The 14,858-nt window shown below is 36.2% G+C and overlaps 3 protein-coding genes across 4 annotated transcripts; 1 reads left to right on the top strand and 2 right to left on the bottom strand.

Moving 5' to 3' along the window:
* Window positions 1-126: 126 nt before the first annotated feature.
* On the top strand, window positions 127-6,880 carry LOC105560695 (pyruvate dehydrogenase phosphatase regulatory subunit, mitochondrial-like). The gene is made up of 13 exons (XM_012010019.1): window positions 127-380; window positions 463-860; window positions 1,421-1,652; window positions 1,881-2,144; window positions 2,228-2,390; window positions 2,531-2,815; window positions 2,917-3,219; window positions 3,309-3,448; window positions 3,726-3,931; window positions 4,426-4,567; window positions 4,655-4,924; window positions 5,133-5,305; window positions 5,461-6,880. Exons 2-13 carry the CDS (start codon window positions 559-561, stop codon window positions 5,714-5,716), a joined length of 2,736 nt encoding a protein of 911 aa, XP_011865409.1. The 5' UTR covers window positions 127-380; window positions 463-558; the 3' UTR covers window positions 5,717-6,880.
* LOC105560696 (probable ATP-dependent RNA helicase DDX56) lies at window positions 6,800-9,667 on the bottom strand. Of its 2 annotated transcripts, XM_012010020.1 has the most exons (7): window positions 9,441-9,503; window positions 9,191-9,312; window positions 8,544-8,987; window positions 8,193-8,452; window positions 7,875-8,067; window positions 7,503-7,807; window positions 6,800-7,343 (listed from the first exon to the last, which is right to left on the bottom strand). In XM_012010020.1, exons 2-7 carry the CDS (start codon window positions 9,290-9,292, stop codon window positions 6,983-6,985), a joined length of 1,665 nt encoding a protein of 554 aa, XP_011865410.1. In that variant the 5' UTR covers window positions 9,293-9,312; window positions 9,441-9,503; the 3' UTR covers window positions 6,800-6,982. The 2 variants fall into 2 exon arrangements, with proteins under 2 accessions (XP_011865410.1, XP_011865411.1); XM_012010021.1 differs by lacking the exon at window positions 9,191-9,312 and having other exon boundaries at window positions 9,441-9,667.
* Window positions 9,668-10,408: 741 nt separating this feature from the next.
* LOC105560694 (charged multivesicular body protein 4c) lies at window positions 10,409-13,788 on the bottom strand. The gene is made up of 4 exons (XM_012010018.1): window positions 13,436-13,788; window positions 11,562-11,739; window positions 11,097-11,347; window positions 10,409-10,953 (listed from the first exon to the last, which is right to left on the bottom strand). Exons 1-4 carry the CDS (start codon window positions 13,614-13,616, stop codon window positions 10,898-10,900), a joined length of 666 nt encoding a protein of 221 aa, XP_011865408.1. The 5' UTR covers window positions 13,617-13,788; the 3' UTR covers window positions 10,409-10,897.
* Window positions 13,789-14,858: the final 1,070 nt, after the last annotated feature.

Here is a 14,858-nt window from a genome sequence, read left to right as displayed (position 1 = left end):
GCAGGCTTCTCTCTACTTCATGCTCCTCTCGCATGACGTGCTCGATGGAAACGCATCTTAAGCGCGCGAATTTAGGATAATTTGATTGGTCAACTTTAAACACTTTGCTATTTAAAAACTGTTATATATGACCTCCGATATTTTCGTGTTAGAATTTTCATCTCGAAGTTATCTCAAGAGTCGGTCAGTAACTGTTGTCATCTGAGACACTCTGTATAATGACGTGTATCATATACTATGGTCATCGCATATATTCTAAACACGATAAAAATAAATAGAACAACTAAAGTCCCACGTTTGTCGCAGAATCTTATCGTCAGGATTTAGAGCTTTGACCGTCTCGATCACAGGACATAAAAAAAAGAACAGTATTTTCCGAAGTCTGCCTCATCTTCCGTTTAATAAATTATCTGTTTAACTAAATTATATCCGATCGATTCAGAATTAATTTCTTTTCAACAGGGTACGTCAGTCGAGCTCGGATCTTCGAGGTTAGCTCGCAAGTTATAATTAGCGAATCGCATTTCGCGCTGCCAGCAAATTAATCAGGGGCGTTTAATGTTGAGGCAACTCCATTCGAGACACGCATGTTTGTTGCTCGGAAAGAATAGTTCAAGAGCAAAGAGTTTGGTCAGTGTGCGTTACATAACCTACGACGATGAGGCTCACCTGCGACGTCAATCGACAGGTACTGGTCGTAAATCACTGTCCAGCGAGCAATGTCGCTCGTCTGAAGATTCACCGCATCTACCGTCGCAGTCGCAAATTGTCATTGCCGGCGCCGGAACTGTTGCCAATTCGGTCGCCTATCACTTGGTAACAAACGGATGGAACGATGTCCTCGTCCTGGAACAAAACACGTAAATCCACACCCAATTTGTAGTTTGTATGTTTTGAGTTTGAACCGTAACAGCAGTACTGACAAATTTGACCAAACATTGCTAAGTTAGTATTAATAGCATCTGCACTAAAAGTTCAAGTTTTGTCAGCAGAATCTGTTGATATAACTTGATATAACACAAATTCATAGAAGAGATCTAGCCAAATTTGTCAAGCACAAATCCTTCGTCTTAATTTTTCTGCTAATCTGTCGTCGTACTTTATCAAGAAACTTTGTAGTATCGCCGCCAGCACTCTGCCAATAGCATCGTATATATCAGATTCTGTATAAAATCTGTAGTTTTTCTGCCGACACAATGTTATTATTTGCAGATACTTCGCAGAATCTCGATAGACTTTGATGACTAAGAAGTAACAAATTCTACTTGATGATTTCTCCATCTGTTATTATGTTTTATGGGCAGATTCTGCTTTTTGTGTTTCTTTTGATAAGATTTATAGCGGATACTTTACGTCTTTGTTTTCAATAGACTCAGAATTATAGCCGTTAAATGATAAAACGACAACTTGTTAATTGTAGAATTGGCAGTGGGTCCTCGCACTTTGGCTCTGGTACACTTGGACTCTTCAAACCAATTTCGCGCAGGAACCTCATTGCATATAGCATCAAGTTATATCAGCAACTGCAAGAAATGGGATATGACATAGGATTAAGGCAATGTGGTAGTATAAATTTGGCGCAGTCTAAGGATAGAATGGTGGCTCTTAAAAGGAGAATGGCTTATAATGTACCAACTGGATTACATTGCGAAGTATATAATACTGTTTTTTTTACAATTGATACAATATCAATTTAATATAATTCAACGTTCTGCTTGAATGTATTGATTAAACATTGTAATCTCTATGAGAAATTAATTGTGAGAAAAAATTTTTATCAAATTAATAAACACTTCCACTTTATAATATTTTACATAGCATATAATTATTTTGTTAAGAATTGTCTAGTTATAAAATTGTTAATATAAAGTACGTCATAGATTTTGGGTAAGGAAGAGCTAAAGAGATTACATCCTTATTTACACACTGAGGATATAGAAGGAGCGATTTGGGTGCCAGAAGATGCTGTTGCTAATTTAACTGCAATTTGTGAAGTCTTAGCAAAATTGGCGAAGCAGGGAGGAGCACGATACGTCGAGCATTGTCGTGTAGAAGAAGTGAAGACTGAAAAAGGTGCTGTTAAAAGTATCAGAACTGAATATGGTACTGTTTCCTGCCAGTACTTCATTAACTGTGCCGGAATGGTAAACATATTTCGTACAAATATTAAATGCAATTATAACATATTTACAGTGTAATTAATCTAATATATTTATTAACGTCATAGTGGGCTCGTGAGTTAGGATTAAAATGCACACCACCTGTTCGAATTCCTGCATATCCTGCAGAACATTTATATGCAATCATACCGCCTTTGTCATCAGAAATCAGTACAACTTTGCCATATATACGAGATTTTGACTCGCACTCGTATATGAGAGAATGGAAAGGTATTGATATCTGTTCCATATTTTTTATTAAATGCTTTTAATGAATTAAAGCTATGTGAAGGTATATGTTATATTTAGGATGCATGTACTATATACGTAAATTATTGATAATAATAAAACCGCGATTGATAATTACGCAGGTGGATTCTTACTAGGCTGGTTTGAGCCTGATGCAAAACCAGCATTTGGCAGCGGTCGAGTTCCTTCAAAGGATTGGGCGAAACACATGAAAAGTGATTCAGCGCATTGGCAGCCATTATGGGAAAAAGTTATACATAGATTACCGATCTTAAAAGAAATAAAACATCCAAATATATATAATTGTCCTGACAATTTTACTCCAGATGGTAGATGGATATTAGGAGAAAGTCCTGAAGTAAAGAATTATTTTGTTGCCGTTGGGATGAACGGCAATTCATTGCAAGGTAAACAAGGTTTTGGAAATGTCTTTGAATTCCTTGATTTGTTCTCACATCTCTTATACAAATAAGTTTGAGATATCACTATACAAATGTTATTTGAAAAGGTGCTGGTGGAATTGGTAAAGAAATCGCTGAATCTTTAATAAACGGTGAATCAACGCAGGAGGTGCTGCCGTTCAATGTGCAAAGATTTCTAGATTTACATAACAATAAACAATATCTGCAGCAGCGAATGAAGGAAGTGGTTGGCAGGAACTATGCTATACTATATCCTCATCAATCCGAGTATAAATACGCTCGTAAATTGCGTTGTTCGCCCTTGTATTCTGTACTCGAAGAACGAGGCGCAATTTTTGGTGTGAAAATGGCCTATGAACGCCCACTTTACTTTGACCCCACTTATAGGCGTGAGTTCTTCAAAATATTAAATCTTCTGACATAAAATATCTCGCTGAAATGTCATAACACTTGTGTTACCTTTATTTATATTTGATAGGAGGACAGAAAAAACCGATTATGCCCAAAGGCAGTTTTTATAAACCGAAATTCTTTGATTTTATGAAGGATGAATTTCAAGCGTGCAGAGAAGGTGTTGGGATAATAGATATGAGCTCATTTTCCAAAATTGAAATCAAAGTAAGTAATTAATCAATCACCGCTAATGGCTCGCGTTTATTATTGGCCTTATATTGTGTTGATTGTTATTACTTGGAAATAGGCGTATCTTCATATTTTTAATTTAAGTGATTGACATCTAATGAAATTAATAAGTACGAATATACAATTACATACACCTTTCCTCCTTTCCTCACTCCCTTTTTTCAACAAAATTTGATCAAACATCCGGCTTTTAATGTTACAAATTTAATTTGTTTTGTTTTGTTATTCTTTTTAATAATTAATTTTCTTGTAGTCTAGTCACGGAGAAGTAGTAGACTATCTGCAACAGTTGTGCTCTAATGATGCTAATATACCCGTTGGTGGAATAGTTCATACAGGAATGCAAAATGAGAAAGGTGGTTATGAAAATGACTGTATATTGGTACGACAAGGAGAAAATAGCTATTTTATGGTCTCGCCTACCTCGCAACAAACACGTATTTATCAATGGATGTCTAGGTAAGTGCTATTCTGCAGGATATATTAAATGTAATATTAGTTTGGAATCAAAGAGAAATTTACTTTTATATAAAAAATACAATAATAAACGTAAAGAAAAGTCCTCTATTACGAGATAGGATTCTAATATGAGACAGCGGGTTTTCAGCGTCCAAATACAATCACAAATCTTTTTTCGCGACGAGTACACGATCTAACAATCACTTTTCCTGTGAACAGAGATTTCACTCCAAAGTCAATAAATTCACGGTGGAACCAACAGATGATGCCTATTCATTTAGCAGAACTCCGCTACCTCGTATTAGAAGCCTATCTCATAATACGGGACTCTTCGCTATAGTTTCTTTTTGGAAATTCTTCGAAAATAATTCTTTTACTAACAATTAATTTTCTCATTTGAATTCCAAGCTACCGTTCCTTGTTGTCTGTGTAAATATATAAGCATTATTATTATTAATATAATTTTGATAAACTTCCCCTATTTAACAAAATAGACATTTGCCGGCAGATCATTCGGTAGGTCTTAATGACGTGACTTCAAAATATACAGTGATCAATGTAGTAGGTCCGAAATCTACTGACCTGCTTTCCGAATTATCCAACTCTGACATCAATCTTTCACCTTTCACTTATAAGGTCAGAATATTTTTCGTAATCGTCATTGATCGGTTCTTTTATTTTAGTACAGATATACAAAATGATCTCCTTCGTTTAACATAGTAGACGGTAAATGTTGCATACGCTTCGGACGTTATGGTGATGGCGTTCACACATACGGGTGAATCTGGTTATTGTCTCCATATACCTTCAGAATATGCATTGCACATTTACTCAACATTAATGGCTGTAGGCAAAGACTATGGTGCACGAGATGTTGGTGTACTCACGCAACGTTTCATGAGAATAGAGAGATTTATTCCGTTTTGGGCTGAAGAATTGACACCGTATGTTACGCCGTATGAAGCTGGATGTGGCTACAGCGTAAAGTTGGATGTTAATATCACCTTATTAACCCTATTCTATCTATTTGCACATATTTCTACATTAAAAATGGATATTCTTTTAATGAAATATACTTTTTGTTATTTTTTGTATTTTGCAATTTTATTAAAAATTTGAAGATCGATAAATTACAAACATATACAATAAAAATTGCTCTGATCTGATGTGATTTAGTAAATATTTTATAACTTCATCACAGAAGGGCCATTTTATTGGCAAATCTGCTTTACAACAACAAAAGATGCAAGGAGTGACGAGACGACTGGTTTTATTTGTTCTTGATGGCATGGACTTGAATAAAGATGTGTGGGCATGGGGCGGTGAACCGTTATATCGGAATGGTGAATTTGTTGGTACTGTTACATCGGCTGGGTAAATATATGTTACTTTTATTGGACGTACATTATCATATACATATATGATATATACATATGTATATAATTTATCTATATTCTATATTGTTACATATATAACATTACATATATAACATCATCATTAACGTTATTATATTACAATCACATTTTCAGCTACGGATTTGTAACGGAGAAACTCGTTTGTCTTGGATTTATTAGTCTTCCTGAAGCAGGATATAAACAACAGACGAATACTATCACAACAGACTTTATAATGGATCCAACAACGCGTTATGAAATTGATATCGCTGGATTTAAATTTCCTGCTAAACCACACATCCACCCATTGTCCATACCAGTAAGCAGTACATTAAACAAAAAATATATTCCCACTCCGGTTATCTCATACCAAAGTGATGTTTCATGTTAAAAATAATATTCTAGTCATTTTTGTTGGTCAATAAAGTCCGTTCGGACTTTAATGAGTAATATGTTATTTTTAGTTGTACGTAATAATTTACAACTTGTATAAGTGGCAAAATTAATTTATTAATAACTCTAATATATTGTTTTTATGTACTAAATTGATACATAATATAATCTTCTAGAATGACTTTTATTTTACAATGTTAATAGCTGCAAATTTATGTATATTAATCGAATATTCGTAGTGTTGAATGTGATATTTATAATAGTTGTAGAGGTAAATTTCTTTCAATTTATGTGGGTAAAATCAAAATTTTAAAAAGGATGTAAAAAAGCTCAATTGTGTTGAAACATTCTCTATTTTATTATTATTGATGAGCTTAACACCATGATGGCTCTGAGGTAATAAAATTATTGAGACATTGTTATTATCTTGAAATATATATCTGTCAGATGAAATGATTCAAGTAAATATAGTAAATTTAGAATTTAAACAAGTGAAGGAGCTATATCAAGCAATAAGCGAGAACATTCAGTCTAAGAAGGCTATCTTCATTATCTTTGCCGAGTGCAAAGCGTTGTTATGGAGCAAAATGACCTTGAGAATTTGAAACAAAAATCTTTTTAACTAACACAGCAAAGCTAGTACTACAAAATTATTACATGTTTTTATTGATACTTATTGATTTTTACCTTACTTTTTTGGAGATAAGAAGTAACTGGAGAAAATCTGTGCAAGACTATCTTTGATAAACTTGAGAGAAAACATTAACGCACACCATGAAAATCATATTATCTATCATCATACATATATATGATGTAAATCTTGTGTTGCAGTTCTTACGACATTTCTGTTCCCAAAAGTAATGTATATTTCCTAAAAATATTTAAATAACAGAACTCACACTTTACTTGAAAAAGTAATTTCAACGTGATTTAAATGACCTTATTAACTTTTTTTCCTAAAATTTTACCTTATATTCTCTCTAGTTCTCTTATCTTCTTATATCTAGTATCTTCCATTCATATTTTAATGACAAGTACACAGAAAATATGAGTGTTATATGTGTAATCATGTACAGAAATATTTGTTTATATATTTGCTATTTATTTTGATTGTACAGATGTAAGTCAGCAGTAAAAATAAAAAAACAAATTTCTTTCGGTGGAAGTTTTGTATATATGTACACAAGTGTGAATGTACAATCAATGACACACTGTAAGATGCTTGATGGTTAGATCTTAGGCACTAAATTTAATGTTCAAAGATTTATTTATCTGGTATTCGTAAACTTATTAACGGGTTGGAAGCGCGAGCTAGATGTCTCGATTTAGCACTCGTTGCTCCCGATAGTACAGCATCCCTGTTAAATTTTCGTTTTCTCCCTCCAATTCCCATGACGTTCTTCAAAGTCAATGGTACTATATATTCAGGCACGTCTCTCAGATGCGGTTGCAGTTTAACAGTATGCAACGTCTTGTCCTGACGCAATGACTTCAAGTCTCGCGGGTTATCCTCAAAGTAACTTTTCAGTTTTTCGCAATTCATAACTTCCTGTTTAATTTCTTTCAAGCGTGCTTCTCGAACGGCGATCCTCGTAACGGCTTTCCAAGCATCTTTTGCACGATAACTGAAATTATTACAATTTCGTAAAGTAAAACAAATTAGCATCGAAAATAATTCTATACGAAGTTGTAAAGAAAGTATAATTAAAAGAAAGTATGTCTGTTATATATATTTAAAACAATTTTTAATTATAATAAAATCAGAAAGATCAAGTTGTACGTACCGAAAGCCTTCCACTTGTTCCAATTTAAATTGGTAGGTTTTAAATAGATTTGCAGAGTTGTAAGTGTGCTTCAATTCTCGTTCTATCTCTTCCATCACTGGTCTCTCCTTAATAGCTACAAAACTAAGGGCGGTTCCTCGATTGTTCCCACGGGCGGTACGTCCCGCCCTATGTATGTAAGCATTTAGATCCAAGGGAAAATCGAAATTTATTACATTGGAGACACACTGGAAATCGACACCGCGCGCTACACCCGATTCCTTGTCTTTCTTTCGTTTACTCTTTTTGGTTTTTATTACATGTGGCTGTAAGAAATAAGTATATAAAGTATACGAAATGGTACAATTCCTTATTAGATGCGTTTGTTTCTACCTCTTCTAAGACTTTCTCATCCGATGCTATTATAATGTCATAAACGCCACTGTTGAATTGCGAAACCGCTCTACATCTCGAGGTTGCTGGTAACTCAGAATTTAAAAGACAAGTTGGAATACCAAACTGCTCTAAGAACAGCTTTAACTTGTAACATCTATCTACAGTATGTACAAAGATTATAGATTTTCCCCTGATAAAAAGAGAGCATATTTGAAATTATTAGCAGAAATTATTTTAGACTAAACTACTAGACTAGAAAATATTATGTGCGCTACAAAACGCTTGTGTCTACGCGCGTGTGCACGTGCGAATTACCTAATTAAATGTAATTTCAACAAGGCGTATAAAATGGCAGCTTTATCGTTTTCCTCTGCGGCCAAGGTATAATGAACTAATTGCGTAGGAGGAGCCAACGGTGGCTCTTCCAACTTTAAAATTGCAGGATTGTGCAAAATTAATTTTTTCAACGTTTGAACATCCTCAGACAATGTGGCGGATGCTAAAACTGCTTGATATGCCGTTGGCAGATAAGTTAACGCAGCCTTCATATCCTTTTCATATCCAAATGAAAATAGCTGTAACAGTTAATGTTACAAATATATGTTAAGTGACATAATTTGACTAAATTAATTTTTGCAATGCTTGCAAATTCAATGGCATACACACCAGATCAGCTTCGTCGATTATTAATGTATCGAGACTATATTTTAGCGTTAAATTTTTTGCCTTTAAATGTTGCAGCAATCGAGTTGGCGATGCCACAACGATATCTGGCAATTCGCTCAGTAAAAGTCTTTGGGCATTCAAATCCACTTGTGAATTAAGCTCAATGACTCTGACCTCCCTACAGCACTTTATCGTTAAGCTTATGATAACATTGTGAATTTGCTTGCACAATTCCTTGCTAGGTGCAATAATAAGACCCTTGATCTCCTGTCTCTCTTGTGTTCGCTTGCTCAGTAATATTTTCTGAATGAGCGGTATTGCAAAGGTGGCAGTTTTGCCCGAACCTGTACGAGCCTTTATTAAAAGATCCTTCCCTTCTAGTAATAGAGGTATCGCCTTTTCTTGTATTAACGTAGGCTCCGTCCAGCCTAATTTCGTGATCGCCTATAAATATTAATAATTCTTTAGATTATTCTCGTATTCGATTACTCTCGTTGGAAGACTTTGCAGAGGTGAGCTTCCCATATGGTGTTTTACACAAGTGGGGGGGGGTCACCTAGGTTAGGATTTGCTACTCGTATGCAAGTACTTTGAGAGTTTGGAGTCACTTCGGGCGCGAGGGTTGTCGAGGGCTGGAGTATGCTTACGCGGTTCCCCCAGCTCTCGACGCCGACCCAGTGTGGTCCTCGAGGGAGAGTTTTTAGTGGGTGCAAGTCCCACATGACCTCCCAGGCCGGCCTGGAAGGCATGGCCGAGCCATTTTCTCTTCCTGCCGAAAAACAACAAAAAAAAGGGGGTAGTCCATATCAGGGGTAATTTTTGTACACTCTAACCGCTAGTGACCAACCCCTCGGCAGATACATTCGACTTGATTGGAATCTATCGAATCGGTCTTACCTTCAATAACCTGTCGTCGAGTTCTAATTCGTGAAAACTCTTCGACTTGGAATCAACACTTGATTCCATCTTTGCACGCGGACACAAGAGGTTAGATCGTCTCTTTAACTTTTACCACCTTATCCTTCGACTATACAATCATGGACTGCTACTTCAACTAGTTGGTTTTTTGTTTCAGGCTGTAACCTGTAACCAGAGAGAAACCTGAGAGCGGCCGCGCCGGCGTTTCACATGTCACCACTTTGTGCGTGTCCATGGCCGCGTTCAGCAGACACAACTGTTGAGTGAGCGCTCGGTATGATTGGTTAATACTTTCAGATCCAGCCAATCATGTTAAGAAATCATTGAGCGCTCACTCAACAGTCGTGTCTGCTGAACGCGGCCCATGCTACGCCTATTTTTCAGGATTATGCTGTAAAATTCAAAATTATTACATTAACATAAATTAACAGCATGATATTTACGTCAACTTTTCTCACGTAGACAATGTAAATTTTATAAATTATTAGATGTCAGAATGCGTAGCACAGACATGCACACGCATTACAGCATTATAAGTGTCAATCAGTTTTATGTTAACAACATTTTGCAACATTACTGGATCATTTTCGGCGTAATATTGCAATTACAGTGTCTCTGCAACTTGCAATGATGCAACGTTATTGAGATATAACCGCAAAGATGAAGAAACAAACGTTCAGTGAATTTTAACTATTCAAAGTGTATCTATCCTTTTAATATTATTTTTTAATTATTATTGAATACTAACATTTCCATTTTATTTTTAACACATCATTGAATTAATGATGGTATCAATTTTAAAAGCAGTACTTTTTTCGATCTCTATGAAATTTATTTATAGCAAATATATTTATACAAAGGTTAGAAGGCCATGTGTATTTAACAATTTAAAGAAAGAAAATTCTTAAATTGTTATATGTATATGTATATACAATAATAAAATGATATTTTCTGAGAAACAATATATACTTACAGTCCATCTTTTTTTCTACTAAGAACATAATTTTTTCATATTTTTACATTTTATATATGTATATGTACGTGTATGTATATTTGTATGTTACATGAATTGGTATTCACCATCATCTCTTAAGTTACATCCGTTTATTAATTAGGAATAGATTTACTGTAAATATAAAATACGGTATAACTTTCTCTCTGCCCTTGACTGTAAGCATTTTTTGCATATTATTCTATTCACTTATTAGTAATTTCACCGCAGCATAAAAATACAAGCAATGTAATCTTTACTTAAGCTTAAATATTAATTTTAGTAGTTTCATTTGAAAGTTCTGCTTAAGAAGCTTGATATTAAAAAAATTAACTATTTAATGCAAGGTATGATAGTAATTTACGCATGAAGACAATAATATACAATTTACATTTATCTAAAAACATCGTGTATCTTTGATTTTAACATCATTTCTAACATCACTTTACGATGCCCATGCCTCTAACTCTTTCAAGTCGTCGTCCTCTTCTGGCTTGGCTTCTACAAATGAAATTTCAATATTTTATTGCTCTTCAATACCACAAATCAATGCTATAAATTACAATAACACTTCTAGATGCGTTGTACACAATTGTTTAAGCTATTTTTATAATATATCGGAAACTGATGAGAATAATTGTTACTTGTGCGAGTTTTGCTTGGTGCAACGGGAACTGAAGTTGGTACTGCTGGTAGTTCGTCTGTCGTTGTATCGATACCAAGCAATTCTTTATCAAGCTGTTCTTGTTGAAGTTCCTCTAGCTCCTTTTCCAGCTCGTCCTCATCGGCATCTTGGCCAAATGCCACTGGATTAGATATGGCATCTGAAATTTCTTTGGCCACATCTTGTTGTTCTGCTATATCGTCCATCATATCGTGTACTTGGTCGACATCCCTATAATATAAATATAACACAGATATAATTACATATGAACACAAAATTCACGACAAAATTATTTTACATACTTATACGTATACTGTATTCATATTTTTAGAAAATCAACTCTTTCATTCCTAACACATATCCACGTTACATCCACTGTTCTCAAATAACTTCAAGATTCTACTGATAAATATTAGCGATTTAGTAAAAGGTGCGAGAATCTTACATATGTTGATGCGCAGCCTTCATCGCGTCGGCAGCACCTTTCATGGTAGTAAGAACGGCGGTATTCGTATTTGCACTTTCCAGTGCTTCTCTTTGCATTTCAATTGTAGATAGTGTACCATCAATTTGCTGTAACTGCTTTTCATATCGCTTCTTTCTTTTCAGTGCTTGGATGGCAGCTAAAAAGATACACGATATTCTTAAATGCTTGATTAAATCATATCCAGTAGCCAAATGTTAGCAGTATTCATAGCAGTTTGCCAGCAAATTCGAGAACATTGTGGCAAAGTGGTATTAATTGCGTTTGTATCAAGCTTCTCCTAGTAGAGTCCATTGACACAATTTCATTAGTAAAAATTACGCAAAATCTATTATTTCATACAACTATAAATAAAATATTTAAATGATCACAAAAAACAGTAGATGTTGCTTGGTTTCTACAGTAAATCTGCCAGCAATATTCTACAGATTTTACATTTTTGTTGACATTTTGCCGACGAAATTTGTAGCAGATAAAATCTGTTTTTGATCGTTTGATATATTTGGCTATTTAAATACGGAAGAAGTAATAATTATCCAGAATATATATGTATATTGAAGCCTGAGAGATGCCACGGCTGGGCTTTAGGTGATCCACGAATGTGCTACGACCTCTGTGGACACGGTTAAAAACCGTGGACACGAACTACATAGCCAATGTCCACATTTTGTTAACAATAAGTGGGTAACGCAAATTTACAAAATTTTTGGCCATGTTTTTGTGCTATAGTCAGGTCCCGTGCGACGCTCTTGTACTTAAGTTTGCTTAAGTACAAAATCATTGGCACGGGACCTTACCATAGACATATCTGCGTCATCCGCTTGGCAAAATGTGAGCATCGGCTACATAGTGCATGTCCACGTTTTCCAATGTCCATAGAAGGCGGGTCGCATTCGAGGATCACCTAAAACCCAGCCGTGGCGTCTCTATTCAAGTCGAGGGGGAAACCGCTGACCAAAATCTTGTACACCAATGCCCAGTGGGCATTGGTTCACTTTATTATCTTATTTCATCTTTATAATGCCTCAGCAAGGCCTAATTCCCAAACTAATGCCCAGTAATGTCGCAAATCTGTATACCACAATGCCCTCAGCGGTTTCCCCCTCGGTTGAAGCCCGAAATTTGAGGAGTAAAATTGATCGAAATACCAACAGAGATTTACATTTGCCTTATAATTAAATGCGATGCTCTTGCTCTAACGAATACGTCGTATTCCAAAGTTTTGTTTATATATCTTCACAAAAGAGTCTTTGATTAATCTCTCGACCATGAGTGCATTGTTTCTTTCACATTCCCAGTGGCAGTCAGTGGCAAGTTGATGATCTTTTAATCTTTGACTATACCAAATAGATCACCCTAACTGCCTACATGATTCAGACGCCGTAAGGAAGAGGATCTTTGACTTAACGTTTGACCAAAATGAGAAAGATAGTGCACGCATGTCTGAGAGACCGGCAACAAAAATCTTTTTCTGAGAGCATAGCGCATTGAAAACGAGACTGTACTGAAATATAACATAAATCTAGCTTCAATATCAAGTCGTATAAATATATTCCAGATAATTATCGACTTACTTTCATACAATTTTTTATAAATGATTAGTTGTAGGCGCGTGGCAATAAAAAAACCATAGACCTAGTCTAAAAACGTAATGCAGACACGTAAAAAGGAGGCTAATAATTCGACACGACAATCGAACGAGAGAGACAGATACTATAATCAAACTAATGACAATGACAGTTGAATTGTATGAGTCAGTGACTCAAGATGCAAAGGTTGCGGAGGGTGTGCGTACACGTACGTGCGTTCGTACGCGAGTTATGTACACACGCTACCTCGTTTGTTTTTCGACGCATTCTTCTTCGCTATCAACACTTCATTGTCTATTTTGCTCTCCAGGAACTCTTGCTTCTTTATCAACATATCCTCTGTCTCGCGCAACTTCTGAATCGCCTCGGCCGTCGAGGGTGCCACCGGCTCCTTCTTGCCGCCAAACACCTTGCTGAAGAAGCTCATCGCGTCGCGTCTTTGAATAATCGGCTACTTGACAGACTCCTCCGATCGCGCACCAACGGATCCTGTGTGTATTTTGAGGTACGAAATGGAAAATCCGTCCCTACGAGACCACCGTCGCCATATTCTTTTCACATTTAACTCAACATATATATGATATGACACACGCACTTACGTCATACATCTGTTCCTTTTAGCTGCACCATCTTGTGTCGTCTGCACTCGAAAAGAGGAAACTACTCTCGCGCGGTTCAGATAGAAAAGGAGGTGCAGTCGATAGAGAGAGACCAACGACACGGACTATAATCCGTATCAGACTACAGATTGAGACTGAGATTAGATTGAAATTTGATCAATCACACTGTGATTATCACAATAAAGTTTACCAGAGAGAAACCTGAGAGCGGCCACGCCCGGCGTTTTACTTCTTGATAATAGTTGTTTTCCTTTTACATGAAAACTCGAATAAATCTCACTTGTGACGTCATTATAGTCTGATACGGGCTTTAAGTTTACTAATCTTAAGTTCAGTAACTTTTAAGCCCGTATCAGACTACGGATTGAGATTGGGGTTAGATTGAAATTTGACCAATCAGAGTAAAAGTTACTGAACTTGAGATTAGTAAACTTTACTGTGATTGGTTAAATTTTAATCTAATCCCAATTCCAATCCGTAGTCTGATACGGGCTTTACTCTGATTGGTCAAATTTCAATCTAATCCCAATCTCAATCCGTAGTCTGATACGGGCTTTACGCTCATTTTTAGGCTGGATTCACATGGAGCGTAACTTGCGTAGCGTAACCTGCGTATCGCCAATCACAGGACTAGTTCAACGGAATTATTGAAACGGTTCTATCAGCATGATCCTGTGATTGGTGATACGCAGGTTACGCTACGCAATTTACGCTCCATGTGAAAGCACCCTTAAGGTGCCTTTTCATACGCAGCATGCAGCAGCAGCAAATTAGTCACGTGATCCAAATTCACTAAAGCATATTTGCTGCTCATGGAAAAGGAATAGCTGCAGCAGCACTGGCTGGCTAGATCATAGACTTCTATAGACGGAGCATTAGCTACGACTCTGGGCAAGAGGGGTCTGATATTCGGGACGCGGGAGGACTCATCTGACATCGACTCTTTCCGGTGAGATTCGGTAATATTCGGTTCACATTTCCAATACGTGTGCACACGTATATACGGCGCGTTGCTTGTGTGCGAGCGTGCGCGCGCGCGTGGCCGAACG

The sequence above is a fragment of the Vollenhovia emeryi genome, unplaced genomic scaffold (assembly GCF_000949405.1).
Source record: "Vollenhovia emeryi isolate VEMERY1.0 unplaced genomic scaffold, V.emery_V1.0 DF939225.1, whole genome shotgun sequence".
NCBI lineage: Eukaryota > Metazoa > Arthropoda > Insecta > Hymenoptera > Formicidae > Vollenhovia > Vollenhovia emeryi.
Note: the sequence above shows the minus strand (reverse complement) of the source record. Positions and strands in the feature narration are given on the sequence as shown.

Excerpts from the sequence above, each read along its gene's own strand:
- LOC105560694 (XM_012010018.1), bottom strand. The coding sequence starts at position 13,616 with ATGAGCTTCTTCAGCAAGGTGTTTGGCGGCAAGAAGGAGCCGGTGGCA. Across the intron at positions 11,348-11,561 it reads AAGGCTGCGCATCAACATAT|GGATGTCGACCAAGTACACG; the intron begins GTAAGATTCTCG and ends TTTATATTATAG. Across the intron at positions 10,954-11,096 it reads ACCAAGCAAAACTCGCACAA|AAGCCAAGCCAGAAGAGGAC; the intron begins GTAACAATTATT and ends TTTCATTTGTAG.
- LOC105560696 (XM_012010020.1), bottom strand. The coding sequence starts at position 9,292 with ATGCCTTCCAGGCCGGCCTGGGAGGTCATGTGGGACTTGCACCCACTA. Across the intron at positions 8,068-8,192 it reads TTGAAATTACATTTAATTAG|GGGAAAATCTATAATCTTTG; the intron begins GTAATTCGCACG and ends TCTTTTTATCAG. Across the intron at positions 7,808-7,874 it reads ATGAGAAAGTCTTAGAAGAG|CCACATGTAATAAAAACCAA; the intron begins GTAGAAACAAAC and ends TATTTCTTACAG.
- LOC105560695 (XM_012010019.1), top strand. The coding sequence starts at position 559 with ATGTTGAGGCAACTCCATTCGAGACACGCATGTTTGTTGCTCGGAAAG. Across the intron at positions 2,816-2,916 it reads GAACGGCAATTCATTGCAAG|GTGCTGGTGGAATTGGTAAA; the intron begins GTAAACAAGGTT and ends TTATTTGAAAAG. Across the intron at positions 3,220-3,308 it reads CTTTGACCCCACTTATAGGC|GAGGACAGAAAAAACCGATT; the intron begins GTGAGTTCTTCA and ends TATATTTGATAG.